The 26886-nt window shown below is 31.2% G+C and overlaps 10 protein-coding genes and 1 non-coding gene across 11 annotated transcripts; 8 read left to right on the forward strand and 3 right to left on the reverse strand.

The window, feature by feature from the left end:
- Positions 1-263: 263 nt before the first annotated feature.
- SCDLUD_004147 (C2H2-type zinc finger protein) lies at positions 264-2573 on the forward strand (the record flags this gene model as incomplete). The annotated part of the gene is made up of 1 exon (XM_046079081.1): positions 264-2573. One exon carries the CDS (start codon positions 264-266, stop codon positions 2571-2573), a length of 2310 nt encoding a protein of 769 aa, XP_045933782.1.
- A 666-nt stretch (positions 2574-3239) lies between these two features.
- On the forward strand, positions 3240-6974 carry ELM1 (serine/threonine protein kinase ELM1; the record flags this gene model as incomplete). The annotated part of the gene is made up of 1 exon (XM_046079080.1): positions 3240-6974. The coding sequence occupies one exon, from the start codon at positions 3240-3242 to the stop codon at positions 6972-6974; it is 3735 nt and encodes a 1244-aa protein (XP_045933783.1).
- Positions 6975-7890: 916 nt separating this feature from the next.
- SCDLUD_004149 lies at positions 7891-7982 on the forward strand. The gene is given in 2 exon segments: positions 7891-7928; positions 7946-7982. It is a non-coding gene; the product is annotated as a tRNA-Lys (tRNA).
- Positions 7983-8544: 562 nt separating this feature from the next.
- Positions 8545-11121, forward strand: MIH1 (putative tyrosine protein phosphatase MIH1; the record flags this gene model as incomplete). Its single annotated transcript, XM_046079079.1, has 1 exon — positions 8545-11121. The coding sequence occupies one exon, from the start codon at positions 8545-8547 to the stop codon at positions 11119-11121; it is 2577 nt and encodes an 858-aa protein (XP_045933784.1).
- A 392-nt stretch (positions 11122-11513) lies between these two features.
- IMP2 (endopeptidase catalytic subunit) lies at positions 11514-12050 on the reverse strand (the record flags this gene model as incomplete). Its single annotated transcript, XM_046079078.1, has 1 exon — positions 11514-12050. One exon carries the CDS (start codon positions 12048-12050, stop codon positions 11514-11516), a length of 537 nt encoding a protein of 178 aa, XP_045933785.1.
- Positions 12051-12933: 883 nt separating this feature from the next.
- RCH1 (Rch1p) lies at positions 12934-14469 on the forward strand (the record flags this gene model as incomplete). The annotated part of the gene is made up of 1 exon (XM_046079077.1): positions 12934-14469. One exon carries the CDS (start codon positions 12934-12936, stop codon positions 14467-14469), a length of 1536 nt encoding a protein of 511 aa, XP_045933786.1.
- A 158-nt stretch (positions 14470-14627) lies between these two features.
- On the reverse strand, positions 14628-16100 carry ARP9 (Arp9p; the record flags this gene model as incomplete). Its single annotated transcript, XM_046079076.1, has 1 exon — positions 14628-16100. The coding sequence occupies one exon, from the start codon at positions 16098-16100 to the stop codon at positions 14628-14630; it is 1473 nt and encodes a 490-aa protein (XP_045933787.1).
- Positions 16101-16539: 439 nt separating this feature from the next.
- CSE4 (centromeric DNA-binding histone H3-like protein CSE4) lies at positions 16540-17070 on the forward strand (the record flags this gene model as incomplete). The annotated part of the gene is made up of 1 exon (XM_046079075.1): positions 16540-17070. The coding sequence occupies one exon, from the start codon at positions 16540-16542 to the stop codon at positions 17068-17070; it is 531 nt and encodes a 176-aa protein (XP_045933788.1).
- A 74-nt stretch (positions 17071-17144) lies between these two features.
- HOF1 (formin-binding protein HOF1) lies at positions 17145-19757 on the reverse strand (the record flags this gene model as incomplete). The annotated part of the gene is made up of 1 exon (XM_046079074.1): positions 17145-19757. The coding sequence occupies one exon, from the start codon at positions 19755-19757 to the stop codon at positions 17145-17147; it is 2613 nt and encodes an 870-aa protein (XP_045933789.1).
- A 929-nt stretch (positions 19758-20686) lies between these two features.
- Positions 20687-23509, forward strand: EIS1 (Eis1p; the record flags this gene model as incomplete). Its single annotated transcript, XM_046079073.1, has 1 exon — positions 20687-23509. The coding sequence occupies one exon, from the start codon at positions 20687-20689 to the stop codon at positions 23507-23509; it is 2823 nt and encodes a 940-aa protein (XP_045933790.1).
- A 1490-nt stretch (positions 23510-24999) lies between these two features.
- On the forward strand, positions 25000-26079 carry SCDLUD_004157 (Frag1/DRAM/Sfk1 family protein; the record flags this gene model as incomplete). Its single annotated transcript, XM_046079072.1, has 1 exon — positions 25000-26079. The coding sequence occupies one exon, from the start codon at positions 25000-25002 to the stop codon at positions 26077-26079; it is 1080 nt and encodes a 359-aa protein (XP_045933791.1).
- Between the last annotated feature and the right edge of the window lie 807 nt (positions 26080-26886).

Consider the following 26886-nt stretch of genomic DNA (forward strand, 5'->3'; position numbering starts at 1 on the left):
GTAAAGCATCGGAACTATAATAAGAAAAGGTATCAACCACGTGAAGAAAAACTTGGTGCTGTAACTATTTACATACAAGCTAATAATAACAAATAAAGATTGAGATTTAAATAACAACCTTTTAACAAATATAAACTTACAAGAGACCAGAAATAACTCAGGCAAAAAAAAAAAAATAATTAAAGTAAATTAAATTAAAATAAAATAAAATAAATAAATAAAAGAACAGAAAATAATAACGACTTAAAACGAAGGGGGGAGGAATGACATATAGCAGGGAAGAATATAACAACACTAGACCATCTAGCGCTGCTCTCATATTGGAACCAGAACAGCAACAATCAGAAAAAAATAACATCGATTGTAGCATATCCGATATTAATAACACTTTTAATAACGATGGTATTAATACTTTGCTGAACATGAATTTAGCAGCAAATTATACAAAGGATAATAGTAACAATACCGGTAATGCGGGGTTAGACCTAGAATCGCTAATTCTATCAACTCCGTTACCGCCATCAATAACAACTATAAATGATGCCAGTAATACTAACGATAACGCTAATATTACCAATAATGCTTCCACTGATAATGCCACCATTGCTGCTAACAATACAAATACTACAGACCCAAGTAGCAGTAGTACCTTATTCGAAGAAACATTTCACAAATCACAGAAACAAGATATGAATGTCTCAAATACAAATAATAGCAATAACAGTAATATAACATTTGCTGATTTAGGTGTTATTATACATGACCATGATGAGGATTTTGGTTATGACTATGAAGATGTGTTAACTGCACCAACTGAACGTAATTCTGTTGTCACTCCTACAGATACCGCCGCCAATAAAAATGATAACAAGCTACAATCAAATTATCCACTAATGCCACAAAATAATAATACTTGTGTAAATTCCACATTTGATTGTATTAATCCGCGCTATCTAAATAATATTAATGGGGTTTCTTTTTTCCCTACGAGTCCACATACTAGTAGCAACAGTAGCAATTACAATACTAGTTCTATAAATTCTATTTCCACTTTTACTGCCGGTGGTGATGGTTATGATGGTGGTGATGGTGATGTTAATAATAATGATAATCATAGCCACAATCATCGTCACCAACACCGCCATCATTACAATAGTCATAGCAATCACAATGTTAATAACAACAATGCCTTCACGATTAATGGGCGGAGGCCTAGCGTTTTACTAACTGATACAGATCCAGAAGATATATTCGGTTTGAATTTAAAAAGTATTAATAATAACACTAACACAGCTTTTTCTAGAAAAGAACGGGAAAATTCAATCTCTTCGATAAATAGCGGAGGTAGCATAAGCAGCACTACTCGAATAAAGAACACATTATCTAAAAATAGTAATTCTAATAGTAATAATGCTATCAATAATAATATTTTTTTGGATGATTATAGTCAAGGCAGTGGTGCCAATGGTATATCAACAACGCACATATTGTTAAGTTCTTCGCCAACCACTACGCTTACTAGGAGGAGACATTCAATTGATGGGAAAATTACAAAAAAACTAATCACATCGGATACATGTACAACTACTAATATAAATCCCGGTAGTGTCACTAATACAATAGATAATGTTATGGATTATAAGAATAACAGCAACAGTACAAATACTAGTAATAGCACGAGTATTAGTCCACTTAGTGATGTAATAACAGGTGTTACTCTTAATCCGAATGCTAACAGCGTTTGCAATAGTGCTTTGATCGATAATGGTAATATGGTTTCCACCACCATCAATAACAACGGTAATAGTAGTAGGCATTACAAGCACAATAGATCAAGGTCAATTCCTGGTAATAATATTCAGTTGAATGATATTAATCTGATTGATACGTTTATAAGTAATGATTTGTTCAATAATTATTTAAACAACGCTAATAATAACTCTGTGAGTCCTACTATGAAGAGCAATAAGATTGCGAATAATCTTAAAGATGATGACGATACCGATACCGATTATGATAATGATGAAGAAATGCAATTAAAAGATTTACTGGGACACGACGGCCTTATATTGTCTCCTCCTTTATCACCATACCATGCTGCTACTACGATTACTAGTCATAAACTAGAAAATAGTTTATCAGGTAATGGGAGTACTTCCCCAATTTCTAGTATGGCCACTTGCATAGCTAATAGTCTAAATATGAAGGAAACTGCATCTAACAGAGGGAGAGGACAAGGTAAGACTAAAAGCACAGATAGAAGCGAAAATAATTTAGAGACTAACAGTAATATTGTGACTAATAATTTTTCAGAGAATAGTAAAAATAATATTGTTACAACTAGTACAATGAATGTTAACTCAGATGATAACGAAAAACCTTTTAAATGTAGCGAATGTATTAAACGTTTTAAACGACAAGAACATTTAAAAAGGCATTTTAGAAGTGTTCATAGTGATGAAAGACCATACCCTTGCACCCTTTGCGATAAGAAGTTTAGTAGAAGTGATAATTTAACTCAACACTTGAAAACGCATCTCAAAACACATAATAGCAAAAAAACAAAGAAGTGAAATTAAAAAACAAAAAAAAAGGATCTTTTTTTTTTTTTGCATTAATAGGATTTGTAATATTAGTTATATGTATAGAGAGAATTATACTAATGGCCACACATTAATTTTAAACATTATATGGTAATATGACTGGTTATTATTATTAAAATATCAAAAAAAAAAAGTTGTTCAGAAAGTCATGGTTGCATAATCACGTGGTTGTAGTATTTTTTTTTTTTTTTTTTTTTTTTTTTTAAAGCCCTAAAACATACTTGAATTAAATAAATTGTTTTCTTTTTTTTTTTTTTTTTTTTCTTTTTCTTTACAGGTTTCAAAGACAGGGGGAAGGGAGAAATAAAAAACAATACAATCTAACTTTAGCATTGTGAATTATAAAGAACATTAATAGAAGCAAGGTTCATATATATATATATATATATTCGTAGCATTTCGATCTTTATTAAAAAAGAAAGAAAGAAAGAAAGAAAGAAAGAAAGAAAGAAAGAAAGAAAGAAAAAAAGATACAAGGCATACGTGTAACCTTGATTACAGACACACATGTTATTAAAACAACATCATATATTAATGCAGAGTTTTTACTGAGTATATAAAGAGGAAAGAAAAAAGAATATCTCAAAGAACCTATAGAATTATATAATAACAGAAATAATTCACTAAGTGCTTGAAATGTCTATGAGTAATCGTCACTCTGTGTCCCTAGCAGAAGCCAATCTATTATTACCTAACAATGACAATAATAGTAATAGCAATAGCAATAGCAATAATAATAACAACAACAACAACAACAACAATGATAACAATAATGACAATGACATTAAAGGTATCCATGGGATGAACTATACATTAAAATTAAATAAATTGAAGAGCAATAATACTGTAGGAGGTATACAAACAACGCTTCAACGTAAAGGTAGTGGTAGTAATAATCAAAAATCGCACCACTACTACCCGAGCTTGTTAGATTCTTCTTTTACTAATGGTGCTAGTAACCCCAATTTTATAAATACAACTACAAATTCAAATACAACACCAACCACACCAACATTTCGTACGTTACCATCCTTATTAAAAACCCCAAGCAATAAAAAGCTAACCTATTTTTCGATTATAGAATCCAATTTAGACAAATTTCCTATAAATGTATCACCCTTAATCATCTTTTCCAAACAACGAAAAATATCAACCACAGTGATTCCAATAGGAGATGTCACAGGTAAACTTATACCGGCAACCACTAGTACCGGTCTACCGTCTTCGTCTGCGAAAAATTATAAATTATACTGCAACCAATATAAAATATTGGAGAATTTAGGCTCAGGTCAATTTGCCAAAGTTTATAAGGGGATAACCCCCGTAGGATCATTAGTAGCCTTAAAAACATTTAGGAAAAAACCATTAAATTCTTCACAATACTCTTTTCAACAAATCCAAACTTATTTATCCAGAAATTCGAATACAATAAATACATTTGCATCATCTGTTTCTTCAAACAATAATAGTAATACTACTACAATTAACTCGTTTAGTGGTAGTAACGCCGGACATAACAATAATAATGCTATTAATAACACAATAAACACCTTAAATAGTGTTGATAGTATTGTTATGTATATGAACGTTACCAAAATACGATGGGAGATCTATGTAATGACCAGATTATCTGAAAAAATAAGTAAAAGTAGTAATAATTGTTCAAAAATAGGAAGCGAAAATGTAATTAAATTGCTAGACTGTATCGATTCTAACAAGAGCAAGAAAATTTGGGTAATCACCGAGTTTGCCGAATTTGGAGAACTAGACTGGAATGATTTACACCAACAATATAAGTTAATAATGGGCAGTACTACGGTGCTACATCAAGACAATAATTATTATTACTATTTGCCAAACTATGACTTTAATAGGTTTATTTTAGATATATATAAAGATTTGGTGCTGGGTTTATATTTTTTATATTGTAAAGGTCTAGTCCATAGAGATATAAAGCCTTCAAACATTTTGTTGTTTAAAAATGCGCATACGAGTTATAGAAATTCTCCGATTATTGCAAAATTAAGTGATTTCGGCACTGCTATTATTCATCCAGACCACTTACCATCTAGTGAAAGTATGGGCATTAATAATAAAGAGATATTGTTTGATTGTTACCAAAATGAGTTGAATAAAATTGTCGGTACTCCGGCCTTTATCCCACCTGAAGTTTGTAATTTTAAACATAACGGTGGGGATGTTAGTATAACTACTCCCTTGGACGGATTTCAGTTAGACATGTGGAGTCTAGGCGTTACCATGTTTACATTAATATATGGATGTTTACCGTTTGAAGGAGATAATGAATTTGAAACTTTTGATAAAATAGTCAATTTAGAATTAAACTTGGAGAATTTAAAATATAGAGTGGGAATAAAAAACACTGATGATGCGAATGGCTTTAAGATCGAAAGATTGGTGAATTTGATGAATTACAGAATGCTTTGTAAACAACCACATGAAAGATGTACCATTCTAGAGTTGGTTAAAGATACAGAATTAATTAGTATTCAGAATATTTCGCAGAATGACGCTGAAATGAGTTTTACTGATCATTCTAACAAGCATATACACAATAGCCATTCAACTTTGTCAAACGCTGTACCAGCTTCCTCTAGCAACAGCGATTCCGAATATGCCACAGAACGGGACTCTACAGCTTCTGTGAATAATTCATCAAATTTGGAACATGGCACTACTGAGTCTTATTTGCATTTATCCAAGTCAATATCAAGTCTAAGATTAAATGGGAAGAATCACCACGCAGCTACTACTATTAACAACGATAACAATAATGCTGATACTACCACTGACAATATTGTATCCGCTACTACTGCTGCCGTTACTACTACTGATAATAATAATAATAATAATAATAATTCCACTTCCAACGGTAAAGACACCCATAATGGTCGATTTTTCAAAAGAAAATCATCAAAATCAAGCTTAAGCATCTTATCTCCGTTAAAACATGATAGAAACCATGGCGATAGCAATGTATCTACTAACGAAACACCATCAAAAATCTTTCATAACGCTATTAATTACAGTAATAGAAGTACTAGTAACGGAAGTTTTGGTAAGATTTTGGCTAATAATGACAATATCTCTATGTATAGTAGTAGTAATAATAATACGCCTATTAAGAAGAAAAGATCAATTAGTTCATTAGCAGGAAGTATCAATAGTCATAAAATCAATCCATTTCAATCATCTTCATTGCACAAAAGAGCTGAATCAAATGTTGGCGCTGGCATCAATAGCAGCAGCAGTAGTAGTAGTAAATTAAGACAAATTGGTGGATTATTGTTCCATAAATTCGCTTCATCTTCTTCATCCAACTCTTTACATTCAAAAAATAATGGCAATAATGATACCAGTGGCACTTCTTTGCCAGTTTCAAATGCAACTATAGCAAACAATATTGAACCAATTATGAATTCTTCACAATTAGGCCCAGCGCCCACAACAGTTACCGTTAATACTATTCAAAATAATGTTGATGACATTAATACCACTAATAATCATCATAAGCATAATCACAATAATAGTAGTAGTTCTACTCTTAAGGCGAAGGTTAATAATGGTGGTACCAATACTGATGTCTTCCCTACTATTTTCCATCCAACAAATGTTACTCACTTATCAGAAGGAAACGAGGGAATCAGTATAAGTAGTAGCAGTGATAGTGGAATTGATAGCGACGACAATATAAATAGTATCATACAGGAGGAGGAGGATGAATACAGTGGGGATGATGATTATGATGAAGACAATGATGGTGATGACGATTATGATGACGATTATGATTATGATCCTGTTAAAAAGGTAAATACTAATGAATTATTAAAGCGTGGCAAACTGGAATCAGCGAACGATATATTTGGTGAGAACAAGAACACTAATAATGTACACGGTTATGTTTATGATGATGATGGTGATGATGATGATGATGAGTATAACGCCAATGAAAAACACAGGAAAAATTATAAAAATTTAGATACAATTGAAACCCGCAGAAAGTCTAATTTACTACCCTCTAGGGGAACTTTAGATATGAGCAAATATTTGGATCAATTAGATGCAATTTTTGAAATTAATAGTGACGATAACAATAGTAATAATAATATTCAAACTAACGATAATACTAAATATAATGATAATATTGATGCTAATAGCATTACAAAGGGAAAGAATGTAGAAGTTATGATATCCGGAAAAAATGATGCTAATCAAGATAATAATAATCTAACTTATACTGCGAATAATACTCAACAAAGTGATGAAGCTCGCAACGCTGTTACTGATAGTAAGGGGGAATTTGAAACAGTCGATGAGTTAAGAAGATACCTGCAATTCGCAGATGATTAAATTGGAATTACTTTTTTATTTACCATAAAAAGAAAAACCGGATAAAGTTGCAAGCTTTTCTTCACCCTTCAATGCTAAACTTTTATGCTTAGTATCGCTCTAAATATAGTACTTTTAATAGACTTTAAATACATTTACCATATATCACTGTATAGATGTGTGTTATTTTCAATGATTTAATCTTTTTTTTTTCCGTTGAATATGCTTTATCATTAATGTAGCATACATTTTATGCAATCTAAAGAAAATTTATAAAAGGCTCTATTCTTGTGCACTTCCAAAAAAGGACTATAAAAAAGAAAGAGGAATTCCATGATTCTTTGTTTTCCAATAATGCTTCGTAATTGTTTGATATTACAACGACTTATTATAAGATAGAATGGTTATCACAATTCGTACAAATATGAGAACTTCGGGGAAATACGGAAATTCTAAAAAGTATGGGGATCACCCGTAAGAACAAAACACCCTTAACCGATGACAACAACACATTGGAAAAGAATAGTACATGTGACAAACAGGGAAAAAATGAAAATATATAAGTTATAGTCTTGTTAATTAAAAGTATATATATAAAAAAAAAAAAAAAAGAACAACAACAACAACAACAGGCAATAAAACCATTACATCTGTCTCGGTATAAGTAGTAAAATATTAAATCAGTTTACTGAACCTGTCTTACTATATATGATCTTCTGTGAAATGACGCAATTTTGTTATAAAGTAAACTAAAGTTAATGTAAATCAAAAAAGTATATAAACAGAAGGAATAGGTTCATGTTAAGAGGTAATTACCGATTGTGTATAATTGTAAGTAAATATAAAATAAAAACGACAGATAATTATTAAGGTAAAAAGGGTATTGCAAATGCTGCCCTGAAATATCACTTTTTATAAACCGAATTTTAAGAACTCGTCCTTGTTAACTCAGTTGGTAGAGTGTTCGGCTTTTAAGCTATGAGATTGCAAGGAACCGAAATGTCAGGGGTTCGAGCCCCCTATGAGGAGTTCTTTTTAATATGTTTACATTTTTTTTTTTTTTTTTTTAAAAAAAATTCTTCTTTTAGAAAAGAATGTATTTGTTTTTGATTTTATTTTTTTATTTTTTTTTATTTTTTTTTTATTTTTTCTTGTTTGAGTAATAATATAAATAAATAACTTAACTGCTGAATGCCTGTAGTAAATTCATTTACTTTTTAAATAACTCATTATTGCTTATTGTAGATTCATCACATAAGTTAACTTTTTTTTTTTTTTTTTTTTTCTTTTCGTTTTAAATTTTTGTTTTTTTACCGTTGTTAACAACAAGATAAGCAAAAGAAATATAAAGTGTGCTACGTCAGCTATAGAAAGTGAAGGGGTGTCTGTCAAGCTTAGTTTCTTTATTTATTACCAATAAATAAACACAGAAGCATTACATTCGTTTATTCCTACAGTATTTATATAACTGGTTTGTAACTATTTGGTTTTCCTTTTTTATTCTTTTTATTCTTTTTTTTTTTTTTTTTTTTTTTCTTTGCTCTTCTTTTACCTATATTTCATATTACTGACTATTAAGAATCAATAAAGCATGTTACTTAATGATACTACCAAAAATAATGATATCCCAATTCACTATAACAGAAAAACACCCTTTTATAACCCTACATCTGATATAATTAATAGTTATTCCTCAAATGATATTACTGGCTTAATTTACAAGGACAATTACAAACAAACAAACGAAGCTGAAGAAGGATATAATGAACCATTTTGTATGAACAATAAGAAAGTTAGTTATCAAAGGGACTCTACTCCAATGACCGATCACCTGCAACAACCGCCTAAAAGAAATACGCCTAAGTTACATCCTTATAATTATGGTAGTGGCTCTTCCAATAACTTAAATTTTGTTCCTGCACCAGCACCTACTACTTTAACTGAGGAAGAAGGGACCTTTGCATCTATTTTTCGCACCAAGAGCACACCCGTAGCATCAGACCATAAAATGACTATATTATCTAATTCAGCACACCCATTGCACACTAATTATCTTGCCCATAACTTGAATACCCACACTAATAACCCTCGTCTTCACACCAACAATTATAAACAACCAAGCTCAGCTCATTGTTTGTATAATAATCCAACTTCCTCTAATGTTTCTGTTTCTGTTGCTACCCTTACTACTAACGTTACTAACAATGCCAACGCTAATTCCGAAAAGGTAATGTGCTGGGGTGCTCCTTGTAAATTAATTAGATCTAATAGTAGCAAGAAACTGAAGAATTTAAGCGCAAGTAGTAGTTGCAATCCTAGCAGAAGGAATAGTGTTACAAGTAGTTTGTGTTCTGCTAATGCCTCAACCATTACTACAGGTAACAATAGCGCACATGCTATTAAGAAAAGAGGATCCTATCAAAATTTGGCAGGTGGTGGTAATATTACTTCTAAGAACATCGTTGGCAATTTTAGACTGAAAAAGAAGAGTTCATTTACAGATGAAGTATATACTACTGAACATTCTTTTTGTTACGAAGACGAGGAACAGGAAGATGATATGGAGGAGGATAATCTGGGCCTAGCCAGTGAAGATTTTATATACCAATCAAACCATACTACAGTGGAAAGTTTGGATGTTTTTAAAAAAAATAGAAGTGGCATTCCCACTATCAATGCTTCAAATTCCAGCGATGGTAATAATAGCGGTATTGATAAAGTTACTAATGACGAAAAACCATTTCCACGTACTCCCAAAAGAGCTATTATTTCATCATCCGATAACATTAATAAGGAAGATAATATGATTGCACCCTTGATTTTTGGAGATTGTTTACTTTATGGGCACGAAAAAATTGAAACTTATAATGCTGATAATAGTAAACCATTGGATCATTGTATGAACAGTTCTGGTCCTATGACTGCTAAAGATAGAACCATCGCCACTTCTACCTATACTTGTCCCTCATCGAATTCTAAAGATATACACAAGAAAAAAATGCAATTCAAAAATAATCACAACACAGCAATAAATAATGATAATTCTGCGTGCAATCCTGCTAACAACGGTTATATGAACGCCCGTAACCAGAAATCCAATGAGTATTATTACAGTAGTGTTAATGCTGTGGATGATTTTGAATGTAATGGGATACCATATATCACACCGGACTTGTTTAGCGAACTTTTGAAAAAAAATATTACGAAGGATTTAAATGATGATACCAATTTAATAGTCATAGATTGTAGATTTGAGTATGAATACAAAGGAGGGCATATTAAAACAAGTTTGAACATTAACGATCATATGCTATTGCAATCGTATTTATTTAAACGTAATAATTATCTAACTGCTGAAAATCGCAATGCTCACACGGACTATGCTGGTTTTTTCACTGAAAAACACAACGGTGAAGTCCCGACAATGGATGCGGATAATTGTGATGGCAATTTATCTCAAAGCTGCGAAACTATAGTTGTTTTATATTGTGAATTCACCAAATATAGATCACCTACGTTGGCTCAATTTATTAGGAAATTAGACCGTGAATTAAACCTAGAATATTATCCTGAACTATATTACCCAAATCTATGTATTTTAAAAGGCGGTTATAACAACTTCCATGTGCAATATCCTGAATTATGTGAAGGTGATTACATTCCCATGGTTGAAGACTTTGATTTTGATGATAAATTGGATATATTTAGATCGAGATCATATTTTTTAATGAATAATTATAACAACACTGCAATTGATACTGCACTTTCCTCCAATGTCTGTAGAGATAGTAATGATAACACCTATTGTTACTTTGGGAAACCATTGAAGAATATAACTAATGTGTTTAATAAAAGTCATGTCTGTACTAAAAGCGGTACCAAAAAAGGTACTTTCCCTTTCAAAAGTGACCAAGATAATGAGTATGAAAACATGAAAAAAGATTTCAATGGTAATATTATTATCGATGAGACGGAAGAAGTATATGAGAAGAGTTATGAACAAAAGTCAGCTGATGACGAAGATAGCGAAGGTACTTATGGATACGATGATAGTTACATGGCTGCTCAATTACGTAGAAAAATTGGATTATCCGATAATATCGATGACATTGATTATGATGATGATATTGCTATGGAGCAATTGGATGAAATCCTAATTGAATTATAAGATATTATGTGTTAATTTGTATGAGGAGCAGAAATAATGACAGTAATACATTAAAGAAAGAAAAAAAAAAAAAAAAAAAAGAAAAAAAAAACTATGGCCTAACAAATGATTTTTGAAATTCAATTTTAAGTTTGGATCAGTTAAATTTAATAATACTTAATGCTTTGTCTTTTTTTTTTTTTTTTTTTTTTTTACTATTTAACTAGGAATTTACACAAATTTTATATATATATATTTGCTTGCTAATTTTAATTTTAATTTTATTTTCACTTTTACCTTCAATTTTACTTTTTTTTTTCTTTTTTCAGGTTTCTCGGATTAAAAATATTTGAATGGAAAATTATGGAAAAAGAAAACATTTATTTACAGACTTGGTCATGCAGAGTGCAATTTTATTTCTTATATAATACATTTGTTCTTCCTTGAGACTCATACAAATCAGTACCAAACCTGCTTAATGGCCAGATAATTTTAGTAACTTTTCCTACACATAAACCAGTTGATACAGGACCATAAGTATTACTATCAATTGAATGAAACACATTATCACCCTCGCACCATATGTGATTTCTAGGTATGTGTACTAATTTTTTAGCGTCGGTGCTAGTAGTATTGTTTATATTTTTAGGTATTACCGAATCATATTGCAAGCCTTTAATTCTTTTGCAATAAACTTTTTTACTATTCAAAGGGGCTTTAAACAATATAACGTCATTTCTTTTGTAGGCATTAATGTCAGTACAATTCCATTTCCATAAAAATACCCAATCACCACTTTTTAAAGTCGGTTCCATTGATCTACCATCTATCCTTGCCACAAAACACACATGATTATTAAATGTTATTATTACTGGGATCCATGTTATTGATATTAAAATGGGCTTAAAAAACTGTTTTAAATAATGTGTTGTTGTATTGTTGGTACGCATAGCTTATTCAGTTGCCTGCTTGTTATGCTTATTTGCGTATTTTATTTATTGTATAATATCACAGATTCTTGTTTCCCTTTAACTTATTTTTTTTATATAAATATATATTTTTTTTTTTTTCCAATAAACTATCTCGGTATACTTTCGGATATTGGAAAGAGTTTGTATCCGCTTGTCTGTCCCTCCGCATTTCCGCACATTTACAAAACGGACAAATTTATTGTGTAGATGCTCTTAGGCTTAGCTGGACACGGAATCGAAGAATTTCATAGGCGTAACTCAGGATTAGTCGTAGTAATTACGGATCCGAATTATGGTAATTAATTTCATCTTCTATTTTAGGTCTTTACATATAGTAAAGATTATTTAAAACTATAACTTAAATACTTTTGATGAGTAACTTGATAATAAATCATCACTTTATATCTAATGTTTATATTAACCTTTTTCCAACGTTTTGTTGTTGTTCTTTAGACGGCATCTTTGTTACGGAGATTTCCTATTCTGGACGATTGTCCGTGCAATTCATATTACGACAAAGAAAGTGAATGACCACCGCACGTGATCATCCACAGGCCCAACATTAAAAAATAAAATAAAAATAAAAATTGAGTCATTCAAAAAAGACTCATACATAAATAATTTAGTTTTTTTTTTTTCTCCGCAGAATATTTTGTCTTTTTCCTATTTAAACTTTCAACTTTAAGTTTAATTTCAAATATTTAAATAAAACATCTGGAGAAAATAACAATAATAATAATAATAATACTCTCCTACGAATAATTCAAGATATTATTTATAAAGCAGAAAAATGCATGAGCTAATCATACCAAAAATCCTAATATAAAAAAAAAAAAAAACAAAAGAATAAAAAGCATAAAAAATGAATAGATTCTGTAAGTCATTAAAACGTGATACCATAAAATATTTCAAAAATTTTAATTGGACTACTTTTTTCAAAGACCTTAAACAATATATAATATCACAGTGGTTCTTCATTGCATTAGCTATTTTCATTGTAATAGCTAGATTTGCCCCAAATTTTGCTAGACATGGTGGATTAATTAGAGGAGAATATACCATAGGATATGGAGCAGTTGCCGTGATTTTTTTAAAGTCAGGACTAACTATCGAGACTAAACGGTTTCTAATTAATATTGCTAATTGGAGAGCACATGTAACAGTATTGGTAATAAGCTTTCTAATCACTAGCGCTATAATGTACGGGTTTGTGTTGGCCATATACACTTCTAAAACCAAAGTCATTGATGAATGGGTTTTAGTTGGATTATTGATGACAGCTAATTGTCCGACAACTGTCGCTTCTAATGTGATAATGACAGGAAAAGCCAATGGTAATGATACATTAGCCGTTTGTGAAGTTATTATTGGTAATATCTTGGGTGCCTTTATTACCCCAGCTTTGGGTCAAATGTACTGCAGGGGGAAGTTACAATTTGCCAACCCTGCCAATGGAAGTAGCGTTACTGCTCTATATAGACGTGTTATGCAACAAATCGGTAGCTGTTTGTTTGCCCCCATTTTTGTTGGACAAGTAATACAGTATTTTTTCCCACAACAAATCAAATGGTTTTTCAATAAGTTTTACCCTTTGAAAAAAATAGGTAATGTGATGTTGCTATTAATCATGTTCAGCTCGTATTCAACTGCATTTTACCAGCATGCGTTTACAAGTGTTTCGCACACATGTATTATTTTTGTTTGTTTTTTCAACATTGGCATGTATTTTTTATACACCTTGATTTGCCTTATGTGTGCTAGGCCATATCCCATCATTTTTTCATTTCCAAACAAGTCCAATAATGTGTTTAATAGATTGTTGAGACCTTTTTACTTAAATAAAAGAGATTCTGTTGCTGTTATGCTTTGTGGTGCTGCTAAATCTGCTGCACTAGGTGTTGCGTTAATTACTTCGCAATATGGAAGCAATTCAGAAAATTTGGGGAAATTGCTAGTTCCATTGGTTTTATTCCAAAGTGAGCAGGTATTAGTTGCAAATTTTTTGGTTCCGATTTTTAGAAGATGGATTGATATTGATAATACCAAAACTTCATCATCGTTAGATAAGAGTAGCAATAATACTGGCACTGAGAAATCGTGTTCTAATCCATTATTCTCGGGACTGGGAAATGGGAACAGGAAAAAAATAAATAATTCGGTCAGTGAAAATTCACTCAGCTATAAAAATGTGGAAACCGATGCCGGTAATCTTGATATTGAAAGAGGTGTAAACAGAAACATGACTACCCAAGATACCTCTATTGGTTTTAGGGATGAGGATGTTAATGGTGGTAACAGTGGCAATGATGATGATGAAGAAGAAGAAGAAGAAGAAGAAGAAGAATTTATCGATGAAGAAACGCATGAACTACGATTTTATGAAGAAGGACAGCCATAATTTTTTGTTTTTCTCTTTTTTTTTTTTTTTTTTTTTTTTTTTTTTTCTTAATTCTAATATATATATATATATATGTACATATAATTGTATAACTTTCTGATATACATAATAAGTATATTATTTATAAAATAAGTATATAATTTATTAGACTAAATGCTTCACATAATTACATTCCATATAGCTGGTGGACCATATTTATTATATTTATCTCTAGTAATGAAAAATTGATCATTATAATGACCAAAAACCTGTTTGGCAACAATTTCAGCACCTAAAAAGATAATTTCACCGTACCCAGTTTTCTTCCAATCAGGAAAGTATTCTGGTGGTTTAACTAGTTTGATGCTGGTAGGGACTTGATTCTGGTATTCTAAACTTAAAACATGACCAATATACCTTCCCTTTTTCTTATTAGCTGCATTGGCATAAAACTCTTTTTCTCTTTGGGCTTTTTCTGAAGCAGGTTCCTGAACCAAATAATCTTTAATTAATTGTCGCAATACAGCCTCTTTAAATCCAGTAATTGAACTTGTGTTCCCTACAATCATTACATTATCCCACATCACTTTGCGTTTATTTATATCTGGAACTTGTTGCAAAACCATACCAACCTGTTTAGAAATTGACCTTATTAAATTACCGCATCCTTTGAACCTTTCTTCACCAACAATAACAAGCTCATTGGTGCTTGCATCAAAGAATGTATTTTCCCCCAATTCACTGTTTTTTTTGGTGTTTTTATTTCTCTCTCTTTCCTCCAAAATCTGTCTTGTATCTTTGTCGCTGGTTACAATAGCAGCAACATCAATATTATCTTCGTCATTTTTACCCAGTGAACCTTGTTCATTTTCTACGAAAGTATTGATGTTGGTGTCCATCACATTATTTGTGTTATGATTTTGACCATCGTCATCGTCGCTGTTGAAAGTAAGTAAAACTTCAAAAATATTGCTCTTCTTTAAATTTTCTACACGCTCTTCACTCCAAGTGGGATGTCTATCAGCAAATAATTTAAGCAAGTTTTTATTAATATCAGCACCGCCTATGTCAATTGAAGTTGTTAAATATTTTATGGGCAAATAGTCTAAAATAGGAATTAGGTCGGTTTTGTGTTTACCAATATCAATAACAATACCATTGGCAACGCTGCCAAATCCAGAACTACACGCTGCACCACTGGGTAAAAACATTAAATTATTTAATCCTATTTGTTCCATAAAAAATTGAACAAGTGTTTCCAATTGTAGAAATGACCATTTGTGATTAGTAACCAATAAAAGAGGGAAATTGGTTAACGAGGGTGTGTTATCAAAGTTTGAGTTATAATGTAACACAACTGATTTAAATACACTTTTTAAAAAAAATTTGAAGGAATCTAAATCAACTATTTCTCCATTTATTATAGGTGTTATTTTTTTATAGGTGGGATCCACTTTAGTTGTGGAATAATGGATGTCGTTATAGTATACCTCAGTAGGAATTGAATATGTGGGTAACGGATATGGTGGCTCCTCATTATTATAACCAGCAGTATTACTATTAGCATTGACTGGTGTTATTAATTCCACAAGCGTTGTTGTAGATCCTGGTTGAATAATCAAATAGGTTTCTTGGCGAAAAGAGGGAGCCATAATACTAGTCAGAAACTGTTCTTTAAACTTTTTTTTTTTTTTTTTCTTTTTTTTTCAAGAAAAAGCAATTTATTGCAGATAAGATTAAATGGACTTATGTATTCATATAGAGATATGTATAAACAAGTTCTTAGCATAAGTGATAAAAGTTTGTAGTATTGGCTTAAAGAAAAATTTAAAAAAAAAAAAAAAAATGGATAATTTTGAGCTTGAGATTAAAATATAAAACAACTCTCGAAATAAAAATGAAAATAAACAAAACTTATATGATGTGTCACTTTATACGGCAGTACTGTACATTTATTTTTTCTTTTTTTTTTATATATTCATAAAAAAGAAAAAATACACTGTTTAATGCCTTCTTTCTCGTGTTTACTCTACTTGCTTGATTACAGAAGAACCAAATCATATAAAGGCTACATTATATTAAATTAAAATTATGGAGTCTTTGAATGAACGTGCTTTAAAATTATTACAACGTAACAGGGAACGCAGAAACCAATTACAAAAAAGATATGTATCACAACAACAACATTACAATAGTGACGAATCTTCTGATGACAATAATAGTATTATTGGTGCCACAGTTGTAAAAGATAACAATGTCATCAAAAATAGAGTATACAAAGATGGCTCTAATACTACTACCAATTCAATAAAAAAACGGAAATATAAACCAAGTGATGTTGCCTTAGAAGAAATACGTAAATATCAAAATTCTACAGATTTACTAATATCAAAGATACCGTTCGCTAGGCTTGTCAAAGAAGTGACAGATCAATACACTAGTAATCAAGAAGAACCACTAAGATGGCAAAGTATGGCTATTCTAGCACTACAAGAGGCTAGTGAAGCTTATTTGGTTGGTTTATTGGAACATACTAATTTATTGGCCTTGCACGCTAAGAGAATAACAGTAATGAGGAAAGATATGCAATTAGCACGAAGGATAAGAGGTCAATTTATATAATCATTAAATGGTTTTACTTTATCCGTAAATGTCTAGAAATTTTACGTAACAGCAAATGTTGGAATATGCATAGATCATCGCTTTCTATTTGGAAATGGTACCAATTTTGCACCGGTAAATGAACTTATTCTTCCGTTTTCTATATCTTCCTGTTCATTCATAAAAGTTTTTTTTTTGAATTGTTTTTCTAATCTCATCCTGTTGACAGCAGCCTTTAACGGATCAGTCTCTTCATCGACATTACACTCAATGCTATTTTGCTTAATATTACCACTAATATGACTCTCGTAGTTGCCATTATGCTTTTTATTCTTTGATGGTGGTGGATCCTTAACTGGTTGGGATATTTTATATAGTTCCTTATTTGCGATTGGGGATGATTTATATTCACGTATATCATTACGTCTTAATATGTTATTAGTTTTATAATTAACGTCCGTATCATGACTGTAACATTCATGGTTATACTTTCTTTCTCGTACTACTACTCCTCCATCTCCCTCTTCTTCTTCATTATCATCCTCCTCCACTTTCTCTTCTTCTCCTTGCTCCTCTAATTTATCTTGATGCGCAGTATTATTGTATTGTTCGTCGAAAGGAATCGAATTACTTTGTTTATACTTATTGTCTATTTTGATAGTGTCAGTAGAGGTTGTTCTGTATTGTGAATCCTTATCTTCAATATTAGCATCAATTTTAATTCCCCTATCCAATGTCAATTTGTTACTTTCTCTTTTATTTTTGGTATATACTTCAAAATCTTTTTCTGCGTAATTATTTACTTCACGTTGTGTTTCTTTTTCTGTCTCTATCTGTCCGGTTATTATCTTCGGAGTATTGAAACCAATACCATCAGTTCTGATGGGACTTTTTGCAAAGATATTGCCACCGATAACTTTGCCCTTGTTACCAATGTTATAATTAGTGGCATTTTTCTGTAACTTTTTAGAGTTCCATGAAGACTTACCAAAATCTGGTATACTTTTCAATATATTTATTGTAGATGTGTAGTTGTCATCGTTATTGTCAGTTGTATTGTTATTGACAGAATAATTGTGATTGTCTTCACCTGTTTGAAGAATTGAATTGAGACTATTTTCTTTGTCATCTTTATATGTTGCTTGTTTAACAAAATTATTAATGATGCTTTTGTTCTCTGGTATTAAATTATTTGTCGGTTGCTGGAATGTTTTCGAATTAACACCCCGTTTAACATTAGAATATTTTGCTCCTTCCTTTCCCTTTTCTGCTTCATCTTCTTCCGCTCCATCTTCTTCTACTTCATCTTCTTCACTGCTTGAAAAGGTATTCTCTTTATTCCTGCTACTATAATCTTTCTCTTCAATTGTTTTGCTAATATATCCGGAATCGATAGTTGTTGGTGACGAAAGACCAATTTTATTAGGTAAAGTGTCTGTTGTTTTACTCGGAGATGGATAAAATTGATCTTCTAAAATGTCGTCAATCTCATAGTCATCACTGTTGTTATTATTAATTTTTGGAAAACTTAATTGAAAAGCCGCTTTGTTATTAATTTCTGATCTTCCAACATAATGTATTTCATTGTCTACATTATTGATGTTATTTTTATCCCTTGGAGGAGAGGATTCTTTAGAAGAGTTGGATATGGATCTGGAGTATGTATTTAATTTGTTGGACAAGTTTTTTAAATTGTCTCTGTGTGATATACGTATATTGTTATTGTTAGCGATATGGTTTTGAGTTGGTATTGGCAATTCCGGTAATGGTTGGTTTTCCAACATTGATATCCTAGAATTAAGCCTTCCAATACCGTTGAAATTACTACTAGTAGCAATGTTACTGGTATTATTATTAGTATCTTTTGGATGTTTATTAATTCTTCCCGTGCCATAATGTTTTGAAAATGAAGAAATATCTTCCATAGGACTTAAAGACATCAATGATTGAGTTAATTTTTCAAAACATGTTTGCTCTACAACATTACAATCTAAAACAAAGGTGGAATATTGATAAAATTTGTTTATAACAGTTTCAATTCTATTCAATTCGAGATTTTGCAACTCCATAGAACAGCTCCACCATTCATTTATCCAGTGTTTTTTGCTCGCTTGGTATTCCTCTCGACAAATATCTAATTTTCTGTTTAAATTATCAATGACTTTATTCCATTTATTTCTTTCTTTATCAATTTGAAAATTTTGTTTACAACCCAATTGGTTATCTAAATTCAATTCACAATCTCTTAATTCCATTACGGCTTTATTTAATTTCCCCTTTATCTCCTTCATATTCTTACGTTTGACAGCCTTATTTTTTTGTAAATTACGTAATTTCCCCTCCAAATTGGAATAATTCACGTTTAATGTAGTTATACAATCGTCGTGTAAGTCTTGTAAAACCTCTGTTTCAATTTGAACAGTTAATTTCCCATGACTTTTAATTATTTTCTCTTGTAGATTAATAAAAATCGTAATTATCCGGTTTAATTGGCCATAATCGGGGGCTATATTCAATAAATTGTCTCTATATTTCTCATTTATTGCGTTTAATCTTCTTGAATATTCTCTTTGTAATTTCCCTAATTCTTCAAAATACTTATATATATGGGACGTAACATATGTGCCTTGTTTAACGTGTTGTAATAATGTAACTACGCCTTGATCTCGTTCATCCCAAAAACATTCTTGATAATTATATATAGTCATATTAATTTAAAAAAAATTTTTTTTTTTTTCCTTTATATTTTTCCTTTAAAAGTTGAGAACAAAGATTAAACTTGAGAAAGTGCTTGAAATAAATAATTGTAAAAATAATAAGTAAGCGGAAAGTTAGTTGGTATATACTTTTGCTTATTGGTGCCACCTGTGTAAAGATTGTTTTATTATTGTTAGTGTGATTGTGATTATTTATTTTCTTTTGAATTTAAGTATTCGAATCAGATATCCGTTTTTTAAATATTTCTTTTTAACCATCTTTTTAGTTCACGTGCTATAAGTTTTCTAGATTAGGAAATAGAGTAAACAAAGCAAATAAAAAAAAAATGATAAGTTGTATCTCGGATCGTCGGATATGGCTAGGGTGTCGGATTAATTTAGAAATAATCTATAAAAGTGGATATAGAAATATACGTAATGGGATGGTAACAATTATTACTGGATGGATACTTTGTATATATTATAAAGAAATACCATATAAAATCAGCAAGCAAGACCGAGCAATGCCGGGCAAGGCCGGGCAAGGCCGGGCAAGGCCGGGCAAGGCCGGGCAAGGCCGGGCAAGGCCGGGCAAGGCGAGGCAGGACAATGCGAGACAAAATAAAGTGTGTGGGGGGAAGGCTGTATATATAAATAAATAAAAATATTTGTTGTTGTAATTAAATATAAAATAAAATAAACAATTTTAGCACAATTTATTTCAATTTAACTTCATTCCCCCTCTTCCCCTTTTAATATCAACTTTCTATCTTTTTTTTTTGCCCTCTTTTATTTTCCTCTTTTTCTCTGTTTTTTTTTTTTATTTTGTTTTCTTTCTACCAACACCTTTTTAATAAAAAAAAAAAAGGAAAAAAAAAAAAAATACACACACACACACACCAAAAATCTAAAATAAACCTCATACAAGTTGCAAAGCCACAATGTCTTTAGTGTCCACTCCCAATGTTCTCACTAAGGATAACAGTGATATGAAATCACTCACTAGAAATTCTTCACTATCTTCTTTTTCTTCAATTTATCAAGTCAATGGCAAGCCTTTATCAAAAGAAGCCTTGTATAGATCCAAATTGAAACATGGTATTTACCAATCTCCTAATTTTTCAGCTAATAGGAGTGGTGTTGTAGGTAATGCCAGTGATGCAGCTGCAAATGTAGCCACTTCCAGTGATTTAGCTATTTATGCCTATAAAAGGTTATTTGTTGATTCTAATGCATCTAGAGCAGCTGTTTCTGCCGTGAGTGCTACCAGGACTAAGGGCAACCGTAATAGTGTCGATATTGCCGATTCTAAAAGCGTAAACAACAATGCGCTTTTTGATCACGCTGTTTTGAAAACTTTCACTTCTAAAGTCTACAAGCCCCATGAAAAACAACAAAAAAAAGTTGATTTATTAAAATCTTCTGAAGACAAAGCTGTTAAAGATACAACTACTCTTACTCATCCATTGTCTGGCCAAGTTAATTTGACGAAAGTTTTAACTGGTGCTACCAAACTGGCTCAACAAAGAATTGAAGAACGTAGTAATCCCAGCAAGACTATTTATATTAAGACATCCACAAATATTACAACTTCTGCAAAAGTTAGCTTGCAAGACGAAGAAAAGTCAGGTTTAGACTTTGCCTCTTATGCAGCATCCAACGCGGCTGATAACCTATCTTCCAAAGTTTTATCCTCCGAAGAAAAATTGGCCAGATCGGAACATGATAAATTGTTGAAACAATTAACATCCAACGACGTTTTGGCTAAAGCTAAAAATAATGTTGATGCTGAAATGAAGGTGTTGGATAATGAATATTTGGAAAAACATCCAAACTTGTATTTATACAGTAATGATGCTTTTAACAGAACTGCTGTGGAAAAAGCCACTAAATTGGTTGAAGAGGAAAACGTTAAGACTAACAAATTTAAGAACAAAGTTAATCTAGGTGGTGGGTTATACTTATCTACCAAGGACATTGATAACATTGCTGCTGGTATTATTACTCCTGTTTTAAATGAAGTTTCTCTGCGTACTTTAAACCAGCGTAATATGGACGAAGAAATTAAGAAAAGAACATTTGATTATCAAGAACAAATTAAGCATTTTAATAAATTGCAAAGCGAAAAGGAAATTAATGATCGTGTCTGGATAAAAAACGCACAAGAAAAGCAGGATTCTGATTGGAAGGAGGTCAAGCAGGTTTGTACTTCTTATGATGAAAAATTAGTTCATGATATGGATGCTAAGGTGACTAAAAAACAGAAACTTGTTGCCGACACTAAATTAGATTTAGAAACTTTGAAAACTGAACTACAAAAAAAATTGGATGATAGAGCTGCTGAACAAAAAGAGGAAGTAAAATCCTTACAAAAGCAACACAAAAAGGAAATTAAACAAGTTAAGCAAGAAACAAACCAAATCTTGCAACCATTTGTTGATGAATTAGAAGCTGTTGAAGCTGAGTACCAAACATTGGTTGAGAAACGTGATGATATCAATGGACATGTTGAAGAATTACAACATAATATTGAACAACATAAAGTAAACATTGAATCTTTGAACCAAAAAATTGAAGAAACTAATGGGAAACATGCTGAAGAACAGGGCAATCTGTCAAAGTTGCAGCAAACGGATGATGAACTGCTGGCCCATATTAACACAGTAATACTGTTAGAAGCTGCCGAAGCTAAAGAAAGAGCTAGCATTGTGGTTACTGAAGCCGAATTGAAACAAGCCAAAATTGATGCTATGATCAATGAAAGAAACGCTGAAAGGGTCAAGTTGGATTTGGACTTGAAGAAGCACAAATGGCAATTGCTTGAAAATTTACAAAACCTGGCTGATATTAGGAATGAAGGGAATTTGGACGAAGATAAAGTTAGAACTTTAATTGGTGTTACCTCAAAAGAGTTTATTAATAACGAAGAAGAGCGAGATGAAGACAAAGCTTTAAATGAGTCGAACAAGATTGCTGAAAAGGATGTAAAAGAGACAGCTGTTTTGAAAACCAAGTCCAATGAAGAAGGAAAATCTACGGTTACTGTTGATACTAAAAAGAAGGTTGAACATACAACTGATACTAAAAAGAAGGTTGGAGATACAACTGATACTAAAAAGAAAGTTGAACATACAACTGATACTAAAAAGAAAGTTGAACATACAACTGATACTGAAAAGAAGGGTGGTTTTACAACTGGCACCAAGAAGAGAGTTGATTTTAGTACCAACTCAGCTTCAAGCACCAAGCCCACTGCTACTTCTGGTACTATTTCGTCTGAAAAAAATAGTACTGGTAAAAAATTTAAAATACAAGGGGGTGCGTTTTATTCAATGGTAACTGCTGTACTAAAGGATAAACCAAATGCTACGCCAAAGGTCTCGTCTGCAAGCAAAAGTCCGCCAATTAAAAGTGCTATGAAAAATACAACCAACCCTGTTACTGATCAAAAAAATAAAGAAACAGGGGGTGATACATCTATTGAAGCAGCCAAAGAGGAAAAGACTGCTCCTGTTAAAGTAACTAAGGAGGAAAAGACGGTCTCCGTTGACACTGTTAAAGGGGGAAAGACTGCTCCTGTTAAAGTAACTAAGGAGGAAAAGACCACCTCTGTTGACGTAGTTGGGAAGAAAAAGGAGGAACCCCAAACTACTAATGGTGAGAGTGATTTCGATTTTGATGAAGAGTTAGCAGATACTGACTTATCTTTTGAGGACAATGACGAAGGTACGCAAAAAGAAAGTTATTTAAAAGAGGTATTTTAGTATAAGTGTTAAGAATAGAGTCAAGCAGGGATAAGGGGAGGGAAAAAAGAGTAATTATAGTCACCATGCTTCAAGTAAAATTATTGTGGAATGTGTGATTTGCACTTTATATTATTAACACTTTTATTTTTTTCGTGTTTTCCCCTTCCCCCCCACCTTTTTTTATATATATATTTAATTTATTCTATTTATTTTTTTTTCCAATTGGACCAATGTATTGGTATTACAAAAATAAAAGTCTTTTGTAGGTACTTTATTTTGTGATAACCATATTTTTTTTTTTTTTTTTTTTTTGTTTTAGTATTTTGTTTTAGTATTTTGTTTTTCGCGTTTATTTTGTCTGTAAGTTTTTCAGTGTATTGGTCTTAAGTGGGTAGTAGTTAGTTCTTTTTGGATTACTTTTAAAGTTTTATTAATTATTTTGTATGTAATTAACGAAAGTATAGATTTAGATATAGGAAAAAGAAAAGTATAAGATTATTGTCATTTTTTTTTTTTTTTGTATATGTGTAAGTGGTTGTATGGGATAAAAAGATGGATTTAACAGAAATATGGAGTATATATGTATAATATCGGATTTGACTTGGATGTCAAATAAGAAGGAGCCATAATAAAAATTACAAGCATGAAAGACATTTATAATTGAGATTGAGGGGGTGAATAACAACCGTTTTATAAAAAGCAGAAAATATTGAATGGTTTTTTTGTAAGGTGAAAGGCAAATCAAACCAGCAATTTTAATAATTTTTTGTTTGAGGGATTTTTTTTTATTTTATTTTCCGTGGAAGTCGGATAGTAAAAGGGCACGAAGGAGCATCAGAAGCATTCTATTAATAGAAAGATTGTTAGACGGAAAAGGTATTATTATTACCTAATTGGGTGGGTTTTTTTTTTTGTCTTTTCCCTTCAACTTTTAAAATGCATCAAAAATTAAACAGCTAAAACCCGAAAACTGAACAGAATTAATAAATAAATAAATAAATAAATAAATAAATATAAAAATATAAGAAAGGTTTCGTCATCATGATATTTAAAATTAACTTGAAATTGTATTTTTTTCCTTCTTTTTTTCGAACATTTATTTATTTGTTTACTTTTAGTTCTTTCAAGGATAAAGTATAAAACTAAGCCACTGGAAAAGGAGTCCATATAAAAATTAAAATTAAAAATAGTTCAATTACTTTTATAGCTTTAACTTTCTTTTCTTTCTTGACCTTCCTGCCCTCCACCCCATATCTTGTTTCCCATTTCTCTATACAATAATGTCCAGTACATAAAAAAGTTTCTTTTTTTTTTCTCTCTCTTTCCTTTTCATCCATCACTTGTAAATTATCACGATAGAGTTAAGTTTCTAATTCGAATAACTCAAAACTAAATTTTTTTTTTTTTTTTTTTTTTTTTTTTCCCAAACCATACTTTTTATTTAGAATTGTGGAGACCCAGGGGTAGAATAGACAAGGAAAGAAAATAAAAATAAAAATAAAATAAAAATGAAGTCCATAATTCCAGAAAAATACAAACCAGGAAATTATTTCTTTCTAGTTCCGATAGTGGCTATGATCCCATGGGTAGGCATGCTAATAGCAATGCTAATCTGTTGGGCAGTACAGGGTAAACCGTTCTATTCATTCATGAATAGAGGTCAAAAATTGGCATTTATTTCAGATATAGGTGCAACAAACTTGCAACCATTATTCATTGCTTGTTCAGCCTGGCAAGGTTTGTTTTATTTTTTGACTTTATGCTGTGAGTACTATCAAAGATGTGGTAGGTGGCCGATTTCCAAAACTGCATTCAATTACAAAATATCGGTATATGACGAAAATAATGGGGGTGGCAATAATAACGAGAGAGTAAGACACGGTTTGAACTTTCCATCCTATATGCCATTTTGGTTTACTAAACACGAGAGAAACGTCATGTTTGCTGCATGCATCTTGACAGGTATCGGAGAAATTTTATTGTTGTTGGCAACGATTTTTTCAGATAAAGATTATAACACTACGCACTATGGCTTGATTTTCACGTTTGTTGTTTTAATGGCCATTGGTGTTGGTCTCAATATTTTGGAGTATATGTTGATGGGGTTGTCATACATGAAAATACATCCATTGCACAGGAGATTTAATAAATATGCAATCAGTGCACTAGCCAAGGGGTTTTGGCTATTGACTGCCATTATTTGGGCTATTTGTTTTGGTGCCTTGGCCAATAATACAATGAGAGCCCAATTTGAATGGTTATTGGCCTTTTACTTTTGTGTTTTATTTATTATTTATAGCATTGACTTTTATTTGGGTGGAAGATATAAGTATAGTAAGAATTTCCCATATGTAGAGAGTTTTCAAGGTTATTACAAATATGACCAGTGGTATGCTAAAACACATGCAAGATCTGCCAACGCCGATGATTATGCGCCAGAAACAGAGTATATGTTTAGAAATTCGGAAGAAGCACAGGGAGAAAATCGTGGGGATGATGATGACGGCAATTATTATTATTATGAGCATTATCATCACAATGATGGTACTAAAGAGACCAAGCCATCAGTCACTACTGAAGATTTTTAATATTTTCAGTGATTTACGTGTGCCATGGGAAATTTAAGTTTATATTTTATTTTATTTTTTTTATTTTGTTTTTTAGAAAAAAGGATTTTATTATTCAATATAGTATAGCATGTCGACGCATCCAGGTTTTAAATTTTATTATTATTATTATTGTCATTATCACATTTTTTTTTTTTTTTTTTTTTTTAATTGTTGGCATTTTATGGTTCATTGCGTGGATGCTGTATAGATTGTTGATGACTGCATTTTGATGGATTTATTATTATTATTATTATTATTATTATTATATAGAAGCAGAGAAACGATATAAATTGGTAGTATATTTTTTCTCTCGTCATTATTACAATTATAACATCTTTTTTCTGCTAATTAATTGATTTATTTAAGCCTTGTTTTTTTTTTTTTTTTTTTCAGTTTGTTTCAAGTTAACCCGCCCACATTTGGAAAAAAATTTTTTTTTTTTTTTTTTTTTTTTTTTTTTCTTTTCTAAAAAATTTGATATTCTTAACATCAATTTAATCTTTTTTTCAAACCGGCCGCCCCTCTCGCACTGCACCCTTCGTATTATTTATTCATTTATTTATTTAAATAATATATATATATATATATATATACTAACATTTATCTCATTATATCTGCTTTCCAATTTTAAATTTTAAAAAAAAAAAAAAGAAAAAGAAAAAAGAAAAAAGAAAAAAGAAAAAATAAGATCAAAGTTAAAAAAGATCTTTCCCATCCCCCTTATCTCTTTTTACCCATCTCTTTCTGCTCATCAACTTTTTAATTGACATCGTAACCTGCGCGGAA

Source organism: Saccharomycodes ludwigii, chromosome V (assembly GCF_020623625.1).
Source record: "Saccharomycodes ludwigii strain NBRC 1722 chromosome V, whole genome shotgun sequence".
NCBI classification, from domain to species: Eukaryota; Fungi; Ascomycota; class Saccharomycetes; order Saccharomycodales; family Saccharomycodaceae; genus Saccharomycodes; species Saccharomycodes ludwigii.